Source organism: Pelmatolapia mariae, linkage group LG3_W, assembly GCF_036321145.2.
Source record: "Pelmatolapia mariae isolate MD_Pm_ZW linkage group LG3_W, Pm_UMD_F_2, whole genome shotgun sequence".
In the NCBI taxonomy this organism is placed as follows: domain Eukaryota; kingdom Metazoa; phylum Chordata; class Actinopteri; order Cichliformes; family Cichlidae; genus Pelmatolapia; species Pelmatolapia mariae.
In genome coordinates, this window is record NC_086229.1 from 91,146,584 (window position 1) to 91,173,018 (window position 26,435).

The window sequence follows — 26,435 nt, forward strand, 5'->3', positions numbered from 1 at the left end:
GTTTTCATGGTTTTCACGCTTTTTCACATTAGTATAGCAGAACTGTGGTGTAATAGGAGTAGTGTATGCCAATTGTTTGCCAATTATTTTAAGACTTTCGTCTAGTTTCAAGGGACAAGCAATTGCCCATAAAAACTGCATACTTTTATTTTGAAGAGGGAAAATTGCGTCAAGTCCGGCGCTGTGGCTAGCTTGATCTAGTTGCGGACCTCTGCCTTCTCTCTGCAGTGCAACTTGCCTCCACCCACTCAAAACAGTGCGGAAATACCCAGTGACGCACTTGAAAGAAACTGAAAAATAAGTGAGTGGGAGAGGCAATAACATAACTCTTGGCTTTAGTCATAACCTGGAAGAGTCTTAAGATTAAGATCCAACTCACTTTTTTCCTGTCTGTCGGTTCTCAGGCTCTTCTTCTCTCTGTAAACAGACACAAGATACAGATCTTAAGTTTACCAGTTTCAGTGTTTTTCAGGCCAGTCCTTCACACACGGTCTTACATTTAAAGTTTCTGGTCTGCTGGTTGCACTAGAAATCAGTGCCTACTTAATACAGTGTGATAATAGTGACAGGGCTTCAAACGCCTTTATTTTATTTCTTTTTTTAAACAACGATTATTTCACCATGTTGTTTTAGTACAGTTGAAGACAAAGTAACGTGAATAAAGGACTGATTTTGCTCTAAGAATCAGTAAACAATTTCAAAACTATTACTCTTAAAGTGTTGACATATCCTGACCAGAAGGGGGCGCTGGAGGTGAATAAATCAGGGCCTTTAGGACACCTGTCCTTTGATAGAATATGGTGAAAACGAAAACTTATTTTCTTAGTGTAAACGATGTTTCATTATAAATAGAGTATATCTAATGGTAATTTTTGCATCGTTATTATTATGATTGTTGCTGTAAGAAGCCCTGAATTAGCTGATGCATTCATCGCAATCGAAAATCACAGGTAAAAAGCAAGAAAATGCAGTGAATATGTTATTGACCATCTGTTTGTTTGGCTACCCTTATTTTCTAATACAAATACATTTTTTTACCCTCATATCATGATCTTTATGGTTGAGCCATGCTTTATATAGCAATGGCTGAATATGAGGATTGAATTAGAAAATGAGGAGGAAAAAAAGTATGTGAAACTTATGAACAGGATTACTATGTTTAAAAAAAAATGTCCACTGTTCTCCTTTATGCTCTAGAAACTAAAATATCCGAGGTGTAGTTGAATGAGGCGTAATGGCCCTAAATGGGAGGCCGCGAAAGGGAGGCGGTTTCTGTGCGGTGAGGCGGTGTCTGCCCTGCCTGCTTCAGACTGCAGCGGGCAGAGCTGTTCGTTACAGAAATGGCGGAGGGGGAGTTGGACGTCGACTCGCTGATTTCCAGGCTTTTAGAGGGTGAGTTCACAGCCAAGTTTTATTTGTGTATTCTTGTTTTGACCAGTGTTAGCCCCTAATATTTATTTAGGTTTTATTTTTGACAATAAAGGCCCGCTTTACGTGTTAGCGTTGCCCGGTTCTGGAGTGAGCAGGACTGGTCCTCACTGTCGTTAACAACAGGCACACCTTTTTAGTCAGCAACAGTCTTTCTTTCACGGATCTTTTTAGATTAATTTGTAATTCATTTGGATACAACTATGTTCGAGCTTTTTTGTAAACTGCATTTTGAGGGTTTTGGTGATTAAGTGGTAAGAAAGTTATTGCTAGTGGGCTGTTTGTGCTTCGATGGCTCCAGTATGGAAGAGAATGTCAGACCTATCTTACTATCCATCTTAGACTAACTAGCTAATAGTATAGTAATTAAGTGCTGTCTTACTCACGTCACAGCATTTGTGTTATCGCTTTGGAATGCACCAAATAAAATACTTGACAAGTTGCTTCTACTGTCTTTTAACCTATTGTAGTCTTTGCTCCTTTACAAAAGCTCTGTTCAAAATACACGGTGGAGGGCGATAGCTTCAGGGGCAAATGCTCAGCAAAAGTTGACATTTCCTTAAAAATAAAGTTTAGATTGACGATTGAGTGTAGCCGAAAGTGTCCCAACAGTTGCCTGATCCACGAGGAAGTAAAATCTTGCTTCTGATTTCTAAAAATTGGGTTTGTCTTTAATTCTAAGAAGAATTCTAAATTTTTAAATGGGATTTGGCTTAAGGGTTTCTGAGCTGAAGACTGCAGCTCTGTGTTGTTTTCTGGCGCATATTGCTAAGTGGCGATGTTTACACAAGCCACAGGCTTCAGTAGTATTCCCATTAAAACATACTTGTAGGAGTTCAAAACCTAAACCAAACTTTTAGCTCTACTACTCCGTGTGTTTTCTTATTCCATGAACCAGTGCATATAGTTTGTTCAGCTGGCCTTTTGATCATAAAGAACACACATTTTGTCAACAGTACTATATTGAATAAGAATCTTTTCAATACTAGCTGTGGCTCAACTTTATCCAGAGAGACACTTGTTAATTCTGTATTCTGTCATAGCTTATATGTATGTGGACTTTTCTGCTGAGCTGTTGTGTAAAAGTGTTTTTGCCCCTACTCCATTGTTATGTGTTGGCTAGCAGCAGGGGATGATTTTCTTAGCAGTGCTAAATGAAGGATTCTGACAGACAGACAAGTCGATGTCGATGATAATTTCTAGAAAACAGATTATAAAAAGAGAGATTATATCTCTCTGAGTCAGTGGTGAACAAGCATTCATGCCAGATCATCTCATGCACAGCAACTTCTGCTAATGATTGAATGCAGTGTAGATGTACAGTGCATGTCAGTATAACTTAATCATCTGGACTGACGGGAGCAGTGACATAATGGTGCTTGTTTTCTCTTTGTGCGTGATATGTAGAGTAACACAGTACTGTGCCTGCAAGAATTGACTATAGTATACTGGCTTCATGTTTAGCAGTTAACCTCATTGCAGGAAATTGGAGGGATCTGGTCCTAAAAGCTTCCAGATGTGAGCCCTCAATGTATCCAACTATCCATCTCCTTTCATTCACTTTTCATCAACAACCATTTGAAAATGTCTGGCCTTTTTGTTGGGATGACCATAGTATCAGAGGGGCATCATAAGCTGTACTGAAGGCTTTTCGTTCTGACTCATAACCAAAACTGGATGTGTATATACAAAACCAGTTTTCTGGTGATGGGTCACAAATACTCGGTGATTAATAATAGACGGGCTGGGTACATTTGAAATGTCTCCCAGTATCTCTGCAATGTCCATATTTTGTTGAGCATACTTATTTCAGTTTGGATGGTGTGATAATGTTTTTGTAATGAGATTATCCGACATTGTTTCTGTGGGCTTTTTTTTAAAACAAAAGGTTTTAAATCTTATTAAAATAGGGCTGCAAGTAAATCCAATGTTCCTGCATTTAAATTACTTGTTTACTCCAAAATGGTGTTTCCCAGAAATGACTTTACTTCTGTAGGTTACTTTTGTATACTAATGCCTGTCCAAGAATAATTTGGGACTCCTTTTAGCATTTTTTTTTTTTTTTTCAAATTTCAAAGCCAGTGTTTATTTTCTTATCCATGGCCAATCCAGTTGTTATAATTCTGAGACTGCAGTTGCTGCTAAGCAGTTTCTGCACCAGCAGGCAGATGTGATCTTTGCAGCAACCCTCAATGTCACTGAGCTGCTTCCCCAGAGAGTCTTTCGTCCTGTGATTGGACAGACTCAACACCACCACTGTGGACTGCATCTAGCAACAGTAGCCTTCGTCTATTCTGGAAGTCCTCTGTGAGCTTCTCCAGAATCTGTGGCAGGTGGAGGTGTGGTTTATGTGCCGCTATGCTGAACACCGCAGAGCAGAACAAGGAATATTGTCGCTTCCTGTTGATCTGGATAGTCGAATTATCTGCTGTATGATGTCCTAACTGGGTAGACAGCTGAATATGAATAATGGTCACAAACATTGTGTATTCCTATTATTTAGATATATAGACATAATCATATGCATCAACCTGCTCTCACTGTAAATCCAGTTTAGTTGTGTGGGGAAAAACTGTAAAAGGTATTGGATTTTCTGTTATGGATTGTAAAGAAAACCTTTACATATCAAGTGAATTTTACGTAATTGGCTTTCATAAAAATGACCAAACACTTGGTTAAGTAATGGTTAAGCACCATCAAAGAAGAAGAAAATGTGTATTCAGATTCATGCGAGCATTCACTTTTCTGTCCTTGGTATCAATCATATTTTGTGCTTTACTACAAGTAAATGTTCAAGTGTTTGTTAGCAGGCCACACGTAATTATAGCACAGTGGCAAGTATAAAAATATAATTTATGCTAATGTTAAAGTGGGACTTTAAAAATCTGTTTCTTCCAAAAACAAGTGTGGTATTTAGAATTTGTTTTTAGTGTGGAAAGTTCTCACCAGCTAGTATTTTCCATTTAGGAAAAAAATGTCCCAAAAAGCACAGTAGTTTGATTCAAACACTAAGACAGATTTAGGCCAAGACTGGGCAGAAATACAAGCCTAAGCACTCAGAATGTCCCTTATGGGTCAGTTTGTCTTCAAAGGGTCACATTTTATTTTAAAAAGTGACCTTTCAAAAGCACAAAAAACTCACACAGGCTTTTCCTTCCTGTAGAAATCTTGATAATCATCATCTTTAGTTTACTTACCCAGGTTATATCTACAGGCTGCTTTCCTTTCAAAATTTAGCAAGTTACCCGTCTGTGGGTTTTTTTGTTTTGTTTCCTCCCGATATTCACACAAAGAAGTTTAGAATCACCTCCACGCCAGGGAGTCATTTCTTCTTTTTCTTTCCTGTGTGAATAAAATTAGATCTTTTTCTCAGTATAGGAAGGGATTTCCTTAAGCACTTTAAAAGTGTGATGGTTCACTTTTTCTGTGAGGGCTGGTGGCAGGCAGAGAGCCACATACTCATGCACACAGACGCACATATGGAGAGTTCGCTGATCTCCTATTAAATGTCAACAGCCACAGCTGTCCCTGGTAGAAATTAACCTACCCTCTGGGTGACACAAACATACAGGGGAGAGGGTAAAATGGCAATAAGGTGGAATTTGTTGCTGTTCTAACTCTTGAAAAGTCTTCTAATTTTCCTTTTCATAATATTACATATTGCTTTTTCATTTATTGGACATGTGTGGAATCCAACTTTCTTTCTTTCAAGAGAGATGATATATTATTTTTCCACATGCAGTGGCAATTAGGGCTGTTCGATATAACGATATATATCGGATGACGATATAAAAACATCTATCGTTTCATTTTACGCTATCCTTTGTTTCGTGGTGTCGCAAAATAAACTGTTTACGGCAATATTTTTTCATCGTTTTGATGGTCACTGTACTGGCTATATTAATTTCTTAAAGTTCTCTCTTTCTCTTATATTTAACACACTATGGACGGACAAGAGCCTGTTTTTATGCGTTGTCGTTAGCAACAACAACGGTAAAACCATCGCGTGTCCGCTTGTTTATTTTCCACATAAACCTTTCAGAATAAAGCTCAAGCTCCTGTTGAGACTTTTCAAAATAAACTGAATCACGTGAAAGAGTATGCAGTGTTTACAGATGAGAAGCAAAAAAGAGCCGTCAGGTGCTAAAAAATAAACCTTAGACCACAGGTGTCGGACTCCAGGCCTCGGGGGCCGGTGTCCTGCAGGTTTTAGATGTGTCCTTGATCCAACACAGCTGATTTAAATGGCTAAATTACCTCCTCAACATGTCTTGAAGTTCTCCAGAAGCCTGGTAATGAACTAATCATGTGATTCAGGTGTGTTGACCCAGGGTGAGATCTAAAACCTGCAGGACACCGGCCCCCGAAGCCTGGAGTTCGACACCCCTGCCTTAGACTAAAACGTTAGAACAGGCTTTTCCCCGCAGCACGCTGTGTAATAAATACTCACAAAGAAAACGGCGGCCATTACAACTTGTGTCTAAAAAATGTATAGTTTCATGCATCGGTTAAAACATTCGACTCCAGGTACACGACGCCCAGCTGGAAACACTTCACGCAAGTCGAGCTGCCCGAGATTCACAGAATTTTCAGAAAATGTAAAATTTTTGTGATTTATATCGTTATCGGGAAGATAGATGTCTTATATCGGGATATGAGATTTTGGTCATATTGCACAGCCCTAGTGGCAATAAAACGCTTGTATTCTTTATACAAATATCTCAGTACCCTTTATTTGTTTTCCCTTTTCATGTATTTAGGATATTAAAGATATTTACTTTCTGTGCCATAATCCCTTAAAATTACAGTCATAGATGGGTTCCTTTCCACAGCCAGCTGTTATAATGTCAAAGTTTGTCAGTTATTGTGAAAGGATGTCCCCCTAAGCTGTGCCATTCACTTTCACAGGCAGTTCATTTTGAAAAACAAGCAGACCCAATAACCTTGCAAGTAATCAGCAACACATTTTCAGCTTGATAGTAGTAATCTGAGGGAAATGATGGGTGATAAGCACATTTGAGTGATTAGTAAGACCAGGAAAATTTATACATGTCTGCCTAATCTATACTAAGGGTGTGTTTCAAGTATGTTTTTCTCAGGAAATGACATGGCAAGTCTAAGCCGGGGCAATGGCAGGAGGATTTCTATGCCCGCACGCAAGGGCGAAATGTTTGGTCACTGTTGGAGACTGGGTGGGTACTTGAGGGGCGTCCATACAGCAGTTAAACCTCTAACAGCTGACCTGCTGGTTGTGTAGAGGTACACAGAATGTTGTTGAGTATCAAATCCTGACTGATCTGCTGTAAATCAAATTACTGCAGCGTGCCACTTGAATTAATGCACATGTGACTGAACAACCATTTATTATGTCTACCTAATGTTTGGTGCTGCAGGTAGATATCCAGTTGTGATCGGTAGGCCTGCTTTACTGTAAAATGCAGCATTACATTGACATTATTATCAATCAGGTGTTAGTCAATCGTTCAGTAATGATCGGTTAGGTCCTCGCCATAGACGGGGTTTCACCTGCTGCCTCTTACTCAGTCATTGTTTTCTTAGAGAGTCCTATAACATGCCTGTTAGGGTTGGACCTATGATGCATGTTTTGTGACAAAGGTAAGACTAGTGTCACTCCCAGTTTGTCAAGTTTTAACCCAAACTGCATAAATGTCCTCAAACTCATCGAGCAGCTTGAAGAGGGGAAAAAAAAAAAAAAGGAAGAAGAAAACTCTGAACTAGGAGTCTCTATCTCCTATGTTCTGTGTTCAGGCTCGTCATTTATTTAGTTTTAGTTGGTTTTCAGTATGCATAAATGTATCTGCAAATGTGTTGGTGTGTCTAAAGACAGACAGACACTGAAGCTGTGCTTCAACAGTGGTTTGGTGGAGGGGTTGACAGGAGTTTCTAGCTGACAGGCTAAACCTGATCGACTGACAGCATGACTTACATCACTGAAGCCTCCTCAGTGGCATAGCAGGCAAAGCATGCAGGTTTCTAGCCTCTCAGGTTTCATTTGTCACTGTGTACAACAATGACTTGTGATTTACTGACCTGTGACCAGTCTTCTGAGTCAGAGTAGAAAGGTAAGCAGCACAATGGTGTGTAGCTTACTTACTAAAGCTATTTGTCTGTATTAAAATGCCATTTGGAGGTCTGTGTGTCTGACAGTAGTAATGTTATACAGTCATAGTTTGCACTCCTCCCTGAGAACGCAAGAGTCCTGTCTGTCATTGTTTTGCATGTAAGAAACAGTGGTATCCCAGTTTGAATGTTTGTATTAAGCCACACTAGTGTGGTCATGCAGGATCAAGCTTGTTGTGTTGCATCAGAGCCTGCATACATATTTTATTTTTTTTAAAGCACTGCTGATTACTAACACTGCAAAGTTACCCACAGCTGCCTAATGTATTGTGTTCCTGATTATAAAAATAAAAACAAAAAAAAAGTACAGTTTAAACAGTTATGTGTCTAATCAAAGGGTGGTAATGTGGTATTATTGTGAGGTGAAAAGATCAATAGCAATGCAGCCACATTACACAGGATTGCATGACACCATGGTCTGTTTGAAATCAATCAGCCGTCTACTGTTTTTGTATGATCCACAGCAGCTCGTGTCAGATTTCGCAGCAACTCACTGTGGTTAGTTAGATCACATCTGAATTGACCTGGAATTGTTTAAAGAGTTTATAGAAATCTTACATTTGCATTAACACAGTAGCAAGCAGTAGTATGCTTTAGGGCTGGGCCATATCATACCGTTCACAGTAATACCGGTATAATGTTGGGCAACGATAAGAAAATGAAATATCGCGATAGAATATGGGTAAAACGCGCATGCGTGGTGCCTTTGTTTTCATACTCATCCTTTTTAAGTTTTGTGGATATTATACATGGTTATGCTGAGGATCTGTCAGCCAATTTCCACTGGAAATGCCTTTTGGTTAAACTGTCAGCAAGGAATTTGCATTTGCACTGTTAAATTTTTATATAACTTTAATGCACATAAAAAACAGCTGCTTGTTTAAGTGAAACTACATTGATGTTTTGTTTTGTTTTTTGCACTAATAAAGTTGTGGAGTTGTAAAGTATTTTGTCTAGTGTCAATTATATCGTTATCGCAAATTTTCAAAAGTTTATCGTGATAAATATTTTTGGTCATATCGCCCTGCTCTAGTATGCTTCATATAAGCTGCAGTTTTGCTTCCCTACATTCCTGTGCACAGTTTACTGGCCAAGCCTTGTGTTTTCTTGTTTGTTGAGTTCTCTGCACCTGCCCCTCCTCCTCTTTCTCCTCCTCATTAGTTTATAACCATTGCTGTACTGTGTCTCTGTGCTGCAATCGAGTAAAGCAGCGATTACAGGCCCCAGCTTTTCCAGCATACCCATGTTAAGCCCACACTGGCTGGCCTTTAGTGACAACAAGCCCTCTGTCTGGGCTGCCAGCACAGGTGGCCCGTAGGCTTTATGTGGCACAATCAACGCCACAGCCCCGTGGATCAGCCAGTAAGGGAGAGGGGAGGTAGGATGGATTTTTTTTTTCTTCTTCTTCTTTTTGGTCATCTTGGTTTATGGGCAAAAACAGCAGCCAAGTTGTTGTCAATTTGGGAACATAAAATCTCCTAAAAGGTTTTTGTGTTTAGATGTCCATGTTTCCTGAATTTGAGTCACTCCTTTACCAGGGAGCCACCATTTAGTCCTTACAGTTTTCAAAGATGACAACAGCACAATGACAAATAAGCCAAGGGGGTAAAATGCGCAGTGAGAAGAGTGTAGTGTATCTTTAATTGCATATTGTTTAGATGGCCTCTAACTGTAAGATATTTTACTGTGGTGATGATACCACATACCATATACTTTCTAGACATTTAACATGAGTATACAATAGCCTTTATGAAGCTATTTTCTTTTCTTTTTTTTTAAAGAAAAAGCTTTAGAAGTCATATTAAAGAAGACTTTTTGGATATAAGTCATAGTAGTCACTGACTACTGGAATTAACAGATAAATCGCTATTCTGCAATTACACTCAATAAATTACTGTCTGAGATGCTTGCATATGCCAGTCACACCTGTTCCCTGAAGTTTCCTGGATAGACCCGACTGCAGCAATATGCTATAGATAACAGACTAGCCATACAAAAATCAAATGTCTGGCACTGTAAAGAACAAATGCAGTCATCCTGGAAGTGGATCATCATCTGCTATTTGGAAATGCTTTGGATTTAGAGCAAGTAGTGATGAAGAACAAATTCAGCGAGTGCAGTAAAGTTGCCACAAAGCAATATATAACTTATTCAAGTTCCTGAAAACACGTGACGAATCGCAGCATAACAATGGCCAAGCAAAGCAACGCAGTGGTTGCTAATGTGAGTCATTCAACATTAACTCAGACATCTTCTGAAAGACATACTGGAAATGCCAACAGCAACCTAACTATTGCTTTCCACTTGGGTAAAGATGTGTCTGATAAACAGTGAGTAATGAAGACAGGCATGCTCGCGCAATTATGTTACCCCTTGCGCAAATACTTTTCTGTTGTGCAAATACCTGTACTATATGCAAAATGTCACATGGCTGTTGAGTACTTCTATGTTGCTCCTCTGTGAACTAAATCTCAAAAATAACAAGTTTCTGTGGTATTGATCTCTTTTCTTATTTGCAACAATGTTGCATTTTACTGTTATTTTTTAAAGTATTCTTTATAGATTTTTATACATTTAAAGTAACTTTTTTATTTTTATTTTCGTGGATTCAATTTTTATTTTACAGCTATTCATAATGCACATTTGTTTCCTCACTGTCACCCTGCTTGTTTGTGTCAGATGTAGTCGACTGCTGCTGTGTTGCGTGGTGTTCAGGGTGCTGGCGTGGCACTCTGTTATGGAAACAACAATGGTGGAGCCTGTGTGGCGGGGAGCGTTCACCCCCTGGCACCAAACATGGCACAGAGAGCTCACCCAGGCTTTTCAGCTGCCTAGCTATAAACCCTCCCTTCTATTCAGTCCCTCGTTTGCAGGGTCTCAAGCTTCAGTGTCAGCCTACATTTTTCTCCCGTTTCTCTACTCCTCTCCATCTCTCCCACTCTCTCTGTCTATAGCTGTGTCTCCTTTTATATCTCCCCCAGTCTCTCCTCTCAATTTCGTCCTTTCTTTCGCCCCACAAAGACTGCCATTCACTGTGGCACTTAGAGACGAACAAAACGTCCTCTGAAAATCTAAAGCTTGCCCAGAAATGCCATCGCAGTCGGATTTCTGAGTTAAGAGTGGCTCCCGCTCCTCTTGCCAGAGTTACTTTGTGTTTCTCGTTCACTAAGGGGTCACTGTTTTCCATCTCTCCCGTGTGGGAGAGAGTGAGATGGAGGAGCAGTTGAGAGCTGCTGGCCTTGTGCCCAGTTGGAGTGAATGGAAGAGGAAGGCTAAAAAAGGTCTGACACGGCATCTTTTATGGTGCTGTGGGGTGCTGCAGTGACTAAAAACATGCACAGTCATACTTGTTTTAAATTCATGGGTCTGTTTGACCCAGTAGAACTTTTGAATCCCTTTCTTGAAAAGGAGAGAGAAATTCTGTTCAAGTTGAAGTTGCCAGAAAGTGGCACTAATGAACTGACAGTGTGAATTGTGACACGTGGGCATACTTACAAAACACAGACTTTGCAGTCACCTTCAGTTTTAGCTTTGCACTACCTTTCTAAGCCATAATGCTGATGTGTCATGGGTAATTTTTCTAATTCCTTTATTTGACAGGTGATACCTTGCAAGAGAGCTAGGATGGTGAAATTAAATGTGGGACTGTGCTGCTAGACCATTGAGTTGAAAAGCTTGTTTACGTTTTTCAAGTTGATATTGAGATGCATACTTGCAGCATGCTACATATTGAATTTGAAATAGTCATGTGCCAGCTCCAGCACAGAAACCTTCCAAAAGGGCCGTCCAATGTTTTGAGTGGTGTACTACAATGCAAGTTCAACAAAGTCAGGCATTCTTTGCCTTTGCAGACTTAACAAAACCAAAAACACCAGAGACAATGGGTATAATTATAATATTAATAATGATAATTATATAGATAATAATTAAACTAACCAGTGTAGAAGACCCAGAACCTAAACATATGAGGGGAAAAAAATGTTTGACTACTATCGTGAAACCTAGCTTCTGCTGGCTTTGTCGGCTCACCCCCTCGGCCCATGTTCATGATCTATTGGGAAAAATTGGCTCATGCTAACACTGCAATCTTAAGAGCCCCCCAGAAACCAGACACCATTCAGAGAGAAACTTGAGCAACTTCAAAAGAGCTCCCTGTGTTGAGTTGTGTGAAAGTGTCAGAGTCAAGTTATATCCCACTAGAGCAGCAATACTAGTGGCGTGTACTGTGACTAATATGCTAGGTCCAGGTACTGCAAATGTGCTGTTAAAAGTTCCTTAGTGCCGTGTAGCTGTGGGCAATATAGACTTTGTATTTTATGATGATATGTTTACAAACAATATGATTTTAAAAAAAAAATGACAGAGCGTTTTAACGGCGATCACAGCTCGCAGGCAACAGCATTTGTAAGTGTCATTAAATGAAGGGCAGTTTCCATGGTTTATTTCTGGTGAGCTACCATCATGACATGTTTCCTAATTTGAAGTGTGAAAACCAGGTGCCAGCAGCAGTAGCATTATAGTGGTGACACAGCTAGTCAAGCGTAACTCAGGTGGCCTACCCTTGGAAGTATAAAATAACTGCTTAATGTTTTAGTTTAAAACTAAAATAACTAAACGGCTCTATTTTCCACCATGCAACCACATCAGTGATGTTCATCTACTGTTTGCTCCTGCTGTCCTACGGAATGAAAGTGCTCCAGCAATCCTCTGTAGAGTCCGTTGTTTACATTTGGGTCACACATCTCCAGCTGCTGGTATCTTTCCTTTATAGCCAGGCTGCATTTCACAGCATGTGTTTGTCTCAAGTAGTGGAACAAGTGTATTGGTTCCACATTTACCTGGAACAATTGTCTTGCATATTTTGCAAAGTTATGTGCTTTGTTGGAGGTTGTTTAAATAGCTACCTTTGTCACTACTACATCATCACCGGAAGCCGAGACAGGGCTCTTGTCGTCAGATATGCTTGAGCTTATCTCATTGTTGCACGTACTAGGAAACGTAAACGTGGCATTGCTGGAGCAATGATGTGATGACATTTTTTTTGCAGACATTTATATAACTGAGTATATTTACATTTCACTACAAAGTGCACCATTTGTAAGATACTGTTTGAGTCAAGATGAGAATTGTCACAACTTGTACTGTACACTCAGTGCAACTTCGGGTAAAGTGAGGCCAAGTTCACTGATGCCTGTGCCAGATTATTCTCGGGAAACTCCGCTGTGATGAACTTGGAACAGTTTCAGTTGTCAGGGAGTATTGAACAAGTTAATTTAAAAAAAAAAATTAAAACAAATTCATTGGTCAGCTAATCGGTGACTCAGCACTGATTCAAAAACATTGATTCAGTGAAACAACATGACCACTCCAGACAATCCTTTCAGACCCAGGAAAAAGCACTGAAACCTAGGAAAAACAAAATAATCAAGTAGCACGTATAATAACACTGGGCTATATATAGACCTATACTGAACCTGCATTAAGGATTACAAATGTAGATCTCATGGAAAAATAAGTAGAATTTGCTGACTTGGAGTAGTCACGCTTATGGTTTGCGCTGACATCTGCGTGTGTTTCTCGCTGATGTATCCTACGCAGCGCTTTTCCAGTGCAGCTGACAGCCATTATATTGTTGTGGCCCTGAGTGCAAGCTCTGGCCTGCACTTCATTAGTCTGTTTCTATTCCCATCACATGCAGCAGAGCCTTCAAGCACTCCCTCTCTGTCCTGACTGACTACTTCCTTCATACAGCAGCGGCCATATATGGCAATGCCTTCCAGAAGGAGAATCTGTCTGTAACTAACTTATCTTTCACTCGCTCTCTTTGGCTCTTTGTTCAAGTAAGCCCTCTCTTAAATGAATGGAAAAATAGTTGACCTCTTTGACACTTGGCAAGTCATTTACAACCAGCGAAGCAGAGGAAATCAGTCTCAACCAAACCCCTTCCTTTAGAGAACGACCAGGTTTGCCTTTATAGATTCAAAAACAGTGCTTTTCTATTTCTTTCTTCTTCTTTTTTTTTCCCAGATATGAAGATGTTCACTTTTGTCAGTGGTTAACATTAGACTACCATCAATTTTGGGCAACGCAGTCCACAAAGATTACAATTGTTGACTCTGCAGATAGTTCTGGTCTTGATATGTTTGCAAAACTGATCAGGCAAGTCTGGCCTTACTATGTAAGGTGTTTTCTCATTTCACTCTATCATAGTTTGACTGTGTACTCACTCACCCTGTCACGTTGTTGCTTTATGTGGCAACACCTCTCTGGTGTGGTTTATTATGCAGCTCAATAGAGGGCTGGGTTTTACTTAAGATCCTCCCAAATATTTAATGAATCACCGTCACCAAATGCTGGGCAGAAAGAGTTCTATTTAAAAAAGCAAAATAAAAAAACCTCCCATTTTGTACCTAGAAATGTGACAACCAAAGAACGTTAGGTTGTTTCTAATGTTATGTCCACACAATGAGTGATGTGCTCATCACACATCTCTTTGAAGCTGAAGTGGTCCGTCCAGGGTCTGGTTGCCTGGGTAACCCTGTCCTCTATTTACTACTCTGTCAATATGTGAATCACCAGCATCCTCACCTCTCGCTGGTAGTCAATTCAGTCGTTCGCCTTCAAGTTAACAAAACTTTCTTAGACTCACTCACTTATAGTCATTAAAATATTTTTTATGGTCTCTTGTTGCCATGTTGCTGAGAATTACAACTTTATAGTTTATGTCTATAAGTAACCTTTAAATGTCTACCATTCCACTAATTACTTTTTTAAGCAAAAGGTTATACTAGTTAGAAGAAATCAAAATGGTAACATATTTAAAACGGTAAAAACAAGCAAATGTCAATACTGTTTCAGGTGACTGGTCTCCAACTATGTTCACTACGGGTTGGGTAAACCATTGCACAATGTTAACAAGTTTAACTGTGGATCTGTGCTCTGCTGCTTGCATAAACACAATCCTAATAATGTCTCTAGTATAGCCACTGGAATTGAAGTATGGCTCGGAGTGCAACCTGTCTGGTTTTTTAATTAGTAAATGTATATTTCAGGCATGTTAGGCCACCCTGTGGAAGGGACACTGGGGGAGTGCCCTCTCCCATATCCAATGCCATATTGCAGTTTTAAGTACAGTGATCCAGAGTAGCTTTCGAATAATAGTCCTGAGAGCCAAACAGTTTTGGACTGCTGCTGGGTGGACAAAATAAGACCTGATGGACAAATTCAGAGATATCTCGCAGACAATTTTTGCTTCTGTATTTTTAAAAACTTAACTATTGACAACAAGCCTTAAGTCCAGAGGGTCACATTAGCTAAACTTTATTTTTTTTCCTTCAGCTTAGTGTATCATGATTTACTTTTCTAGTGAGCTGTGTTGACGCATTTAGTTTCACAGACCCTTTTTCATCCAAAACTGGCTCCCCTCACTTGGTACTAGAAAAGTTCTTTGGGTTTTGGTGGTACGTGTAGATTCCCTGGCTGCATGTTTCTCAGGCTGCAGTAGGCTGAGATGTTAAGGTTTAAAAAGGCCTGTGAGCTGTCTGGTATGCACTCAGGGAGGGGTATGAGGCAGAGCTGTCCTCTGATGTCAGCACAGTTCACTGCTAAGGCGGAGGAGGGTGACCCAGAGAGTCAGCCACAGCCAGGAATGCAACTTGAAAAATAAAGATAATAAAGATGAAGATAAAAGGATGAAGGGGAAGGAAGAGGCAAATTGGTGAATAGATTTTGACAGCAGGCACTTGATTGCATGAACTCCTCTGGCATACAGTTTTAAGAGGGTGTGACCAAACCCCACTGTGGTGGCTCAGGCACGTGGACCTGAGCTGACCAAATTAGGAAAATGCACTAGAGGTTTCTTGAACGTGACTTTTACCATTTCTGAGCACGAAAAGCCAGTGTATGGATGGGGCTGTGGTGTGAGTGAAACCAAACAGCTGTTTGAGACCATGTCACTACTCCTTAACACTGTGTATTCATTTGGCTCTAATGTCATCATGAAGGACTGTGGCTAGCAGGTTAGCAACAACTGAATTTTCAGGGGAAAAGATGAGGAGTAGTAAAGTAGCATTTTTCTCAGGCAGATTAAAAAAAAATGCTAAAGTTTAAGCCTAAACTCAAGATTAACTGATGTATTTGAGCACCTCTTTCTGTATGCCCTGAGTTTACCCAAGTTTAATGTTATAGGTTTAGCTTTTAACTATAAATTTTCTTATTTGTCTTCTTGCCAAAGGGGGGGGAAAAGGATCATTCACTGGGTTACTTTTGTAATGGCATAGATCTTCTCTCTCTGCTCGTTACCTATTTCTCTAAAGTGTAGAATTTGGTGAAAGGCTGAAATGCTAAAATTTAGTTCTTTGCATGGGTAAAACAAATGCTGCAAAACACTTCCTGTGCTTCCCATCATACCATGTGATGTCAGCAAACACATAACTGACATCTGATGGTTTTTCTACAAAAATGCAAAGCCCCTAATGATGTGTAAGTTAATCATGGAGGGCAGAATCAAGTGAAATGTGTGGTGGTTATGGAGAAGACATTTAGAAGGCAAACTTTGATACTGAGTTACAAACTGTGCTGATTTTAAAGAATCTCCACTATGTGTCAGCTGTCATATTCTCACGTGGTTTGCTCTTTATATTCCCCATGAATATTCATGCAAAAGAACGGAGCACATCACTACCTGTCGCTGCCACGGCTGTTACACGTGTTAAGCAATAGGTTGGACAGAGTGTTTTGTGCAATAAATTACATCTGCATGCATCACTGGTACTCATTAACTCAGTTTAGAGCCTGAGTGTGAGCTGAACATTTAGGATACGTTCTGACTTTTAACATGTTTTCAAATGTTCTAAACCTCTTCTGTGTGTGTATGTGTGTGTGTGTGTAAACCTCATGAGTAATTTATTTTGAGCTGAGTAATTGACCGGAATCACAAACTATGCGGATACAGGCAGGCCTGTTGTTGGGTCTCCGTCACGGCTGTCGGATGCAGCAGTGTTAGTATGCAGGGCGTGGGCTGGTGGAGGTGACACTTAATCTGCGAATCGCCTCCTTTTCCCTGTGAGATGCAGCTGCTGCTCCACTCGCCAACACCTCTCCCGCTGGAAATTGGTCTTTCTGGGTTGCCACGGTAATCAGATGTGGGTGCCACATCCTGCTCTTTCCTTCTCTTGACTGGTGAAGCTGCAGTGCATAAGTGATGGACCAAAGGATGCTGGGATACCTCCCCACAAGCTTATAATGGTACAATCTGAAGTCAAGGTCACTGGATCGCACTCTCTTTCTTTGTGTCTGTTGGAGATGGGAGTGTGCGTGCGTGCGTGCGTGCGTGCGTGCGTGCGTGCGTGCGTGCGTGCGTGCGTGCGTGCGAGCGTGCGTGCGAGCGTGCGTGCGTTTCCTGCTCCGCCTCAGCTTAACCCTATAATGAAGGGTTATCCTCTCAGGCAGGTGCTTCTGGTTTCCTGTTTGTGTGTCTCCATCCTATATCGGGCCTCCCTGACCGAGCTGGAAGGCAGAGGTGTGAAATCACTCAACACTAGACACACAAACACATCTTGCTTGTGTATGTGCTTATGGAAGGATCAGTGGCAGAGAATGTGTTTAGTATTTAAACCACGTACAGTCTTTGCATGGTATTGCTTTTTTGTTTGCTTGTTTACTAGAAAAAGTTACACCTTTTGGGCAGTCATAAAAATAGCCCTTCAAGTGGGGCGTGTGTGATCACAGGATGTGTTTGGCTGCAGTGCAAGAGTGTTTATAGTCCACGCCTAAGATCTCCAGGCAGAAATGGCAGGGTCATGCAGCACATGTGCACACATGCTGCTGCTGCTGCTTCTCCTTCAGGATCACAGGGATTCACCTGCAGGAGTCTAACACACGCGACACCTTTGATACTCAGCCCTTTCAAGCCACTTCCTCCTTAGAAAAACAAGCCTCTCTGTCTGTGCTATTGCTGCATCCTTCTGACCACATCCTTGGGATCCACTCACGGACTAGTGTTTTACACCGGCTTGGATTTCCTTCATGTTGCTGTGGTGTCACCTGACAGCAGCAGTCTTACTCAGCTCTGGTCCTTATTGTTGCTAAGCAAGAAGAATAAATTTGTCTATGTAGTAGCTGTTGATCTTTTTGTAGGAGAATGTAGGATGGCAGCAAAATGTGTGCATTTCTACTCTTTAATTTATCGACGTGTGTGTACATTAATTTCTGTAATCTTAAGACAGTATAGTAAGAGTAAGTGTATCATTGTGTAACAGTGTATTGTCCCAAAATAATGCTTTTTCAAAAATGATGTATTTGTTGTAAAGTCACATGACTGATCAGTGGCCTATTTAATTAACAAGTCATCCTCACTTCATCTGTATGTAATATTGATCTGCTGGCTTTCATAATAATAAACATCTGCCGATTTCACGAACTTTCAGGGCTTCTTGTCACTTGACCACTGTGACTGCCCCCCTTCTCCTTCCTTCTCCGTTCTGTTACACAACAGGAAGTGTAACCACAAACACTGACATCAACAATATCCACACAGGCTATTTCTGTCGTCCTCCTGTTGACTAAACACGGTCCTCCCATATTTAGTTTGAAGTTAATTCAAAAAGTCATTTGACAATCATAACCCTGAGAAAAATTCAGGGGAATAGTCCAGTCTCCTCGGGAAAGCTTACTCCTGAAAGCTGACTTTCACATCATCAGAAAGCTTGGTGTCGAAGTTTAGTTTAAGCTCACTCAGCTTTTGCTTTCCCTTCCCCAGTGCGAGGATGTCGTCCAGGGAAGATTGTCCAGATGACGGAGGCGGAGGTCCGCGGCCTCTGCATCAAGTCCCGGGAGATCTTCCTCAGTCAGCCAATCCTTTTGGAACTGGAGGCTCCTCTCAAAATCTGTGGTCAGTACTATCTATCAAGAACAGGAAAGGCACAAATAGTATAGTGTGTGGTGCCTATTGCAAATAAACAAACAGATATAACGATGCTTATTATTACTGGAGAACGTTCCTCTTTGCCTTCTGTATCAAAGTGTTCCTCTCTGCTCCCCACCCCAGGTGACATCCACGGACAGTACACAGACCTGCTGAGGCTCTTCGAGTATGGCGGCTTTCCTCCAGAGGCTAACTACCTGTTTCTAGGAGACTACGTGGACAGAGGGAAGCAGTCTCTGGAGACTATCTGCCTGCTGCTGGCATACAAGATCAAATACCCCGAGAACTTCTTCCTGCTCAGGGGCAACCACGAGTGTGCCTCCATCAACCGTATCTACGGCTTCTATGACGAGTGTGAGCATCCTGCTCTCATAGTTACACTTTTTAGTTCCTCTTAAGTTCTTTGTGGTGGCTGCCGTTCCGTTGTGCGTGATTTAACACACAAACACTTTTGAGTGAAACAAAAGCAGTGATCAGGAAGCAGGCAGGCAAAAATGGTAATTTGATAGTTCTTGTTCCCAATCTTATCCCCCCCCCCCCTGTTTTTTCTAGATATTTGAATTGTTTCACTATAAAATAGAAATGTAAAATGAAATGAGTGAAAGTAACTTGTAAATAGAGCTCCTACCATTTCCCCTATTAACTGCATTTTATTTTATTTTTATTTATTTATTCTTTAAAGGGGTCCTGAGGCCACTTCCTGCCACTTGAACTGGTCTTGCATGCTTTCATGAAAGAAAGTGTTTCCATGCAAATGCCACAATAACTGAGTATTTTGTGACAGATGACAATTTTAATAGAGTCAGATGTCTCTCCAGTGAGTCTCTCATCCCACGGATGGACTCCCTTGGTCACAGTGTTGGAAGGCAGTTAGAGATGGTAGTGCTTGAAATGCTGTGCAGCACAGTGGCAGACGAACCAGTTCACTCAGTCATTTGGAGAGAGCAGCGGGATTTAAGGAGGTTTAAAAAATGGCATTCAATTGTCTTTATTTCTGTAAGTAAGTCAGTAAGCTGCCTCCATATTAGCCTCCGATAGCCAGTGTTTTCATTCCAACAGCAGCACCTGATGAGTAGTCAAAAAGGTAGTTTTTTGTTACAAATTTTGTGTAAACTGTACATTCAAACCTCAGATTTCCTTAAGCACAGTAGTCCTTTTACCCAAATGAAGGGAAAGAAGGGACTACTTGTCTGTGGAAGCTTTTCAGCATTGAGATGGAAAAATGTTGTTGCTGCAAGCAGATCTGCTGGCTTGCAACCACTGCTCTTGGTTGACGGGCACTTGTAAACCAACAAAAGTCAAAAATCATCTGTGTCTTCCAGTGTAAAGAGGACTGTCTTAAATCTATTAAACTGGAGGCGGAGCTGGAAAACCTTTGAAACAGCCTTATATGGTCGTGCTGACACTGTCGTGTTGATGTTGCAGGTAAACGCAGATTTAACATCAAGCTGTGGAAAACTTTCACCGACTGCTTCAACTGCCTGCCCATCGCCGCCATCGTGGATGAGAAGATCTTCTGCTGTCACGGAGGTATTCATATTGAAACAATGTAACTACTGTTTAGTCTCCAGATTATTGCTACTTTGAAAAATACTTTAGAAAGCCCCGTTAAGAACCAGGCAGCTTTTGGGGGTAATGGAAGGTTGAGCATGCAGATGTGTAATGACACTCAAATATTCAGTCTTTGCATCAGTGTCACTGTGGACAATCCTACTCCATGAACTACCCTCATTACATGCAGGGTCCCACAGGGCTGAGTACTTGGACTTGCTGTATTTTGTTTTATATTTTGCCACTTGGTTAGGTAAGCCAGAACAAGGCTGATGCTGATTGCTTGTTTATGCTCTGTTCAGTCAAAGGAAACATGAGCAACTAGATTCCCTGCATTCCTGCATCATTGGCTTTAAGAGCTGGTGGCTTTAAATGCCTTGCAACTGAAATAAGACAAAACTAAAATCCAGTCTTGCTTGGTACAATTAGAAATACTCCAACAGTCAGATGACTAGTTGTGAACAGCTTATTTTTGTAGGTCATTGTATGCATGGCAAAATGATGCAGCGGGGACAAACTTCCTCTTACATTTAGATCATCACAATCTGTTCCCCATTTGACATTTAAAAACCTGTCCTTATAGACGGGCTTCTGTATAATGTTTTATCATTGTATCAACTCTTTAGTGTGACACTCTTATTTTGTCCTTGGGGCTTTGAAGACTGTGGGGTCAACACTAAGCACTGAGCTCTTCTCACATCACTTACCAAAAATGAAAGATAAAGTCCACGGCTCTCATGAGCTTCTGGTACTTCTGGTTTACTAATCTGATGTGAAGTAAGTGGTTTGAAACAAGTTTTGGCTGCGCTGATATGAGTTAATACCTCCATCCTCGCAGAAGTAGAGATTGAAGAGATTTACCCAAGGGTGTTTGTGTCGCCCACAGGCCTCTCTCCTGACCTGCAGTCTATGGAGCAGATCAGGCGCATCATGAGACCCACAGACGTGCCAGACACAGGTAGGTCAGCGCACACACACGCACACATATACAGCAGGCCATTTTCTCTTCTTCTCTCTTTTGTCAGAGGAACTAATAACCCTCTGATGATTACTTTTACCCAGTGTGAAAGGGACAGGTGTACATGCAGTGGATACACAACTTAAACTGACCCGCATGTGAGCCTGTTTACTGTTGTTTCTCCCTCACTAAACAGTCTAAAGGTACAAGTATATCTGGGATTTACATATGCACATGATCACTTAAGTCACACATTTAAACATGAGCAGAAGAGTTTCAGTAACATGTATATGTGTGTATATATGAAAATCAGCTACAGGGATTGATAAATTTGAACTGATGTATGACACGCACATTTAAACAGGTAACTTAAAATGACAAGGTTTCAATTCAATTCCGTTTTATTTATATAGCGCCAAATCACAAAAACAGTCGCCTCAAGGCGCTTTATATTGTAAAGTAGACCCTACAATAATACATACAGAGAAAAACCCAACAATCATGTGACCCCCCTATGAGCAAGCACTTTGGCCACAGTGGGAAGGAAAAACTCCCTTTTAACAGGAAGAAACCTCCAGCAGAACCAGGCTCAGGGAGGGGCGGGGCCATCTGCTGCGACCGCTTGGGGTGAGAGAAGGAAGACAGGATAAAGACATGCTGTGGAAGAGAGACAGATTAATAACAAGTATGATTCAATGCAGAGAGGTCTATAAAACATGTTGAGTGAGAAAGGTGACTGAAAAGGAAATACTCAATACATCATAGGAATCCCCCAGCAGTCTACACCTATTGCAGCATAACTAAGGGAGCATTCAGGGTCACCTGATCCAGCCCTAACAATATGCTTTAGCAAAAACGTAAGTTTTAAGCCTAATCTTAAAAGTAGAGATGGTGTCTGTCTCCCAAATCCAAACTGGTTCCATAGACGAGGGGCCTGAAAACTGAAGGCTGCCTCCCATTCTACTTTTACACGAAAGCAGGCTGATGCCAGACTCACTGAATGTTTGGAGCCAATAACACAAAAAGCTGTGTTGCTTCAGGAGGAAAAATGAATGAGGGAAATGTTTAGACTTGGTAGTGTTTTCCAGTAAACACTGAGATGTCAGCTCTGGCCTTGTTTGGGTTTTTGTTTTCATTCACTTAAATAAAAGGATTTCCACTCTATTAATAGAGAAAAGTATCAACTGTTGCATAAAAATGCAGCTAAATGCAGGAAATCACCAACACCTACACTGGACACTATTTATTTATTTCTGCATTTCTGCACAAAGTGCAGTCACAGCCTGTTGAAGAAGCAGTCTTCCTAAAGGTCAGACCTTCATCAAGCTTCATAAATAACCCTCAGGATATGACTGCTTGCTCTTAGCCCTCACTTTTCTGTTGCTTTAATTCTCAGTAGAGATTCTGCCACTGCTGATAAACACGGCACTGATTAAGGTCCCTGTAATCCAGTTAATGTCTGTGAATATTCTCTGGTCTTAATGTCAGGTCTGATCAGATCTGCTGGCATTCATCTATCATCAGCACCTCATGCTCTTTGTGCTGCAGCTCTCGTTTCAGTAACTCTTTAGCTAGACTTGGGTTCAGAGTTTTTCAGAAGACATGAGGCTGAGTCTCGGTGGTGGTGAGCTAAGGCAAGCGAAGCTTCTTTTTGTGCCTTTGCCCCCCTCCTCATTAAAGCTGCTGCCTCTTGTCCTTTTAAGGCAACCAGTGTTCAGACCCTGGCAGCGGCTGTCTCTCAGATCCTCTTATGGTCTTTCAGGGTGACTCTGTGTGTCTGGATGAGACATTCAGACTATAAATGTGACAAAAAGTTGATCTTCTGTGGTCTAAGAGAGGCTGGATTCAGAATGAAGATGAATGTGTGGCAGCTGAGATGTTTCACATTGTGAATTATCCTCTCCAGGCCTGCTGTGCGACTTGCTCTGGTCTGACCCGGACAAGGACGTCCAGGGCTGGGGAGAGAACGACCGCGGTGTCTCCTTTACCTTTGGAGCTGATGTGGTCAGCAAGTTCCTCAATCGCCATGATCTGGATCTCATCTGTAGAGCCCACCAGGTAACATGCACATCGACTTGGTATAAAAATCATTAAAACAAACAGAAAACAAATGCTCGATCCAGAAAACTTCTGGAAATGCATATTCAATTCAATTCAATTTTATTTATATAGCGCCAAATCACAACAAAAGTCGCCTCAAGGCGCTTCATATCCATTAGCAACATGTGCCTCAGCTTTCAATATCTGCATGAAGTGCTATAGTACTTTAAATCTGATCATGATTATGATGAGTGTTTGTATGAGGGCAGTGCCAGTTGTTCACCTTCAGGTATCTGTGTGTCTGGCACCCCCAGGTGGTAGAAGATGGTTATGAGTTCTTTGCCAAGCGGCAGCTTGTGACGCTCTTCTCAGCTCCCAACTACTGTGGAGAGTTCGACAACGCTGGTGGCATGATGAGCGTGGATGAAACCCTGATGTGCTCCTTTCAGGTATGATGACATAATGCTGAATGCCAAACATGGATATAATCTGTGGTTACATCTGAGAAGCCCCGTTAGGAACCACAGTAAAAATCAAAATGTCTTCTCATCCATCCATTCTGTGCTTTTCATCCCTGTTTAATGAGTAATCAATAATTATATTAGAAGTGATGGTTAAACACAGCCAGTGAGCAGAGACAAAAGTTGAGATCACACTATGGTGCTAAATGATTCAAAGCAATTTTATTGAGGTTTCCTGCTTTGCACCGTATGACTGAATAAATGACATTATCTGCAGAATTAAACACATCCACAGAATCCCCCAAACTCCAGCAACCTACCGAGGAGCTAACTGGAATATAATTGCAATATACATAGCTGTGCAAAAGTGTGGAGTCAACACTCATTTCTGTATATTTTGTTTCTAAGAAGTCAGGCTTTCTTGTTAGTTTTTAACTAAGTGTTCATGAGCAATCCAGGCTTTCAGAGTTTAGTTTTTTTAAATTTTGTCTTTTGTTCTGATTTTTAGTCCAGTTCTTATATCTGACCATCTTCAGAGGAAGGTTTGTCTGTTGAGCCATTTCAACACTAACCTTTGAATCATTCAAACAGCCAACTTTCATTTGTAGGCACGTTGTCACTAACGGCCAAAAACACAAAAATTGCTCCTATTTATTTTAGTTGAATCTATGAAAAATATTTGACAGTCGTAAAATATTATTTTTGCACCAAGCTGATTCCTAGAGGCCTCCTGCCCAAAAACCTGGATATCTTGACGTAGTGTGTTGTTTAATGTCCTTAAAACTGAGGAAATCGGACAAAACACGTGGCAGGATATCCTTAAAGGAGCCTGGAGAACTTTTCCTGAAAACTAAAGAAATTACAAGAAGCTTCAGGCTGTGCTGAATGATAAAGATGTTCATACAAATGTTGACTTTTTCATGTTTTTCAACTTGAAAAAATAGTTTTTCACGTTGATCATCATTCATCTGGGACGATCTAAAAATCCTATAGTGTCGTGGTTAGCGCCATCACCTCACTGCAGGAAAGTTGAAGCTAATGCTGCTCTGTTTGCGTGTTGTAGATCCTGAAGCCGTCTGAGAAGAAGGCCAAGTACCAGTATGGAGGGATGAACTCCGGTCGACCCGTCACTCCTCCCCGCACAGCCCAACCTCCAAAGAAACGATGAAGCAGAGGCACAGAGACGTCAACCACCGTTTCGTGTGTTTCACCACACAGAATAAGTAAAGGCAACACTTGGCAGAAGAGGAGCGGATCAGTGCAACTCTTTTAAAAGACACACCCAAATCAGACTTTCATTTGCATCTTTATTTTTCATCCCCTGAACTGCTGTCACCCTTCTTCCTCCGTGCACCCCCCCAGCCCCCCTGCATCTGTGTAACATTTTTAAAACAAAGTGTTAAGAGAAATGAGAAAACAATACAAGGGGTCATTCTGTGGCATATCGGAGTGCTTTTTTTGTTTTTGTTTTGTCTGTGTCTTTTTTCTTCTCCTTTTTTGAGAACAGAATGACTGTTAATTTAGTTTACCACATCTCCTTACCCCCCTGCCTGTACAGACACAACAGGTATTAATGGCAACTGCTGGGTTTTCAATAAATAATACAGGGAAGAAATGTGTGCAGGCTCTGTGTGGTTCTTGAAGTCAAACCAGCTCACGAGAGAGCCCATTAAACTCTCAAAGGGACACAAACACCACAACAAGGGAGACATCCTCAAATTTAATATATCGGTGAATTCAAAGTTACAGCAATCACCCTGCAGTACTTTATCTTGTTGGCTTAGCCAGGCTAACGCTAACTTTTAAACTGATCCTGATAATATCTCCTGCTAAACTGGTTCTTCTAACACAGATTACGTTTATTTTTAAAGAACAATCAGCTCATTTTTCTGCAAGTAAAGGGTTCTCTCAAGTATGAGGAACCCAAGTTTGTCTGGCATGCCACTTCTTTATCTGAAAGTTGTATTGTTGCTTGTCCTGGACTATAAAACCTTAAATGGCCGAAGTAAAATCAAGGCATATTTATATTTCCGTAAAGTCAGCTCAATCTGAACATAAACATAACATAAACCAGTTCTTTGTTTCAACTATTTCAGCTGAGTTAGGCATTCTTTTAAAGCTGCATGTTAAACTTTATCACCGAGGCCCACAGATATCATCTGACCTGCTCTACTTTAATCCTCAATCTGAAAGACTTGAGATGCTAAAATGTAAATAAAAAGATGACATTTTTTTCAAATCTCACAAACCCTTCTTTTATTATTATAACATAGAAACAGCATCGGATATGTTAGCATTGTGATCTGAGAAAATGAAGCATTTTAAGAAGAAGAATGGCTCCTTTTGAACTTGATGGCAGCAACATTATCTCAAAAGTTTGGTTAGCTTACCGCTGTGTAGCATTCCCTCTTTATTCTACATGTCTGGAAACATGTTGAAGACCAGCTGCTGGGCTTTTTGCCTCGGTGAGAGAAGATGGTGGTGTTTCTGGATCATTTTTAACACACAACTTCTTTGCATGGCAGAGCTTTAACCTGCATTTGTGGGTGGAATCACTGAACACTTGCTTCTGTCGTTCCTGAGCCCATGCAGAGATTTCCCTGATGGAGTCATGCCTGTTTTTAATTAATTGTCTGTGGGCCAGAAGATCAGACATCCAATATTGGTTTTTGACCTTGTTCCTTTTGATATTATGTTCTGTAGATGATATTCAGTCTTTAAAATTTTAGATTGAGGAATTTTATTCTAAAATTATTCCACAATTTGTAGACACATTCTTTTGTAGATTGGTGAACGTCCCTGCCATCTTTACATCTGAGAAACTTTGCTTCTCTTAAACGCTTTTGTAAAAAAAATGTCCAATCATGTTACTTACCTGTTCCCAAAGAAATTTTTGAACAGACAAAACACTTACCAGTCTTTTGTTACCACT

General features: G+C 40.8%; 1 protein-coding gene across 2 annotated transcripts; it reads left to right on the forward strand.

Moving 5' to 3' along the window:
• The first annotated feature begins 1,262 nt into the window (after positions 1 to 1,262).
• LOC134624991 (serine/threonine-protein phosphatase PP1-beta catalytic subunit) lies at positions 1,263 to 25,122 on the forward strand. Of its 2 annotated transcripts, none has more exons than XM_063470269.1 (8): positions 1,263 to 1,392; positions 18,329 to 18,460; positions 18,617 to 18,847; positions 19,919 to 20,023; positions 20,931 to 21,002; positions 22,909 to 23,060; positions 23,357 to 23,491; positions 24,567 to 25,122. In XM_063470269.1, exons 1-8 carry the CDS (start codon positions 1,341 to 1,343, stop codon positions 24,669 to 24,671), a joined length of 984 nt encoding a protein of 327 aa, XP_063326339.1. In that variant the 5' UTR covers positions 1,263 to 1,340; the 3' UTR covers positions 24,672 to 25,122. The 2 variants fall into 2 exon arrangements, with proteins under 2 accessions (XP_063326339.1, XP_063326338.1); XM_063470268.1 differs by lacking the exon at positions 1,263 to 1,392 and adding an exon at positions 8,820 to 8,947.
• The last annotated feature ends 1,313 nt before the right edge of the window (positions 25,123 to 26,435 follow it).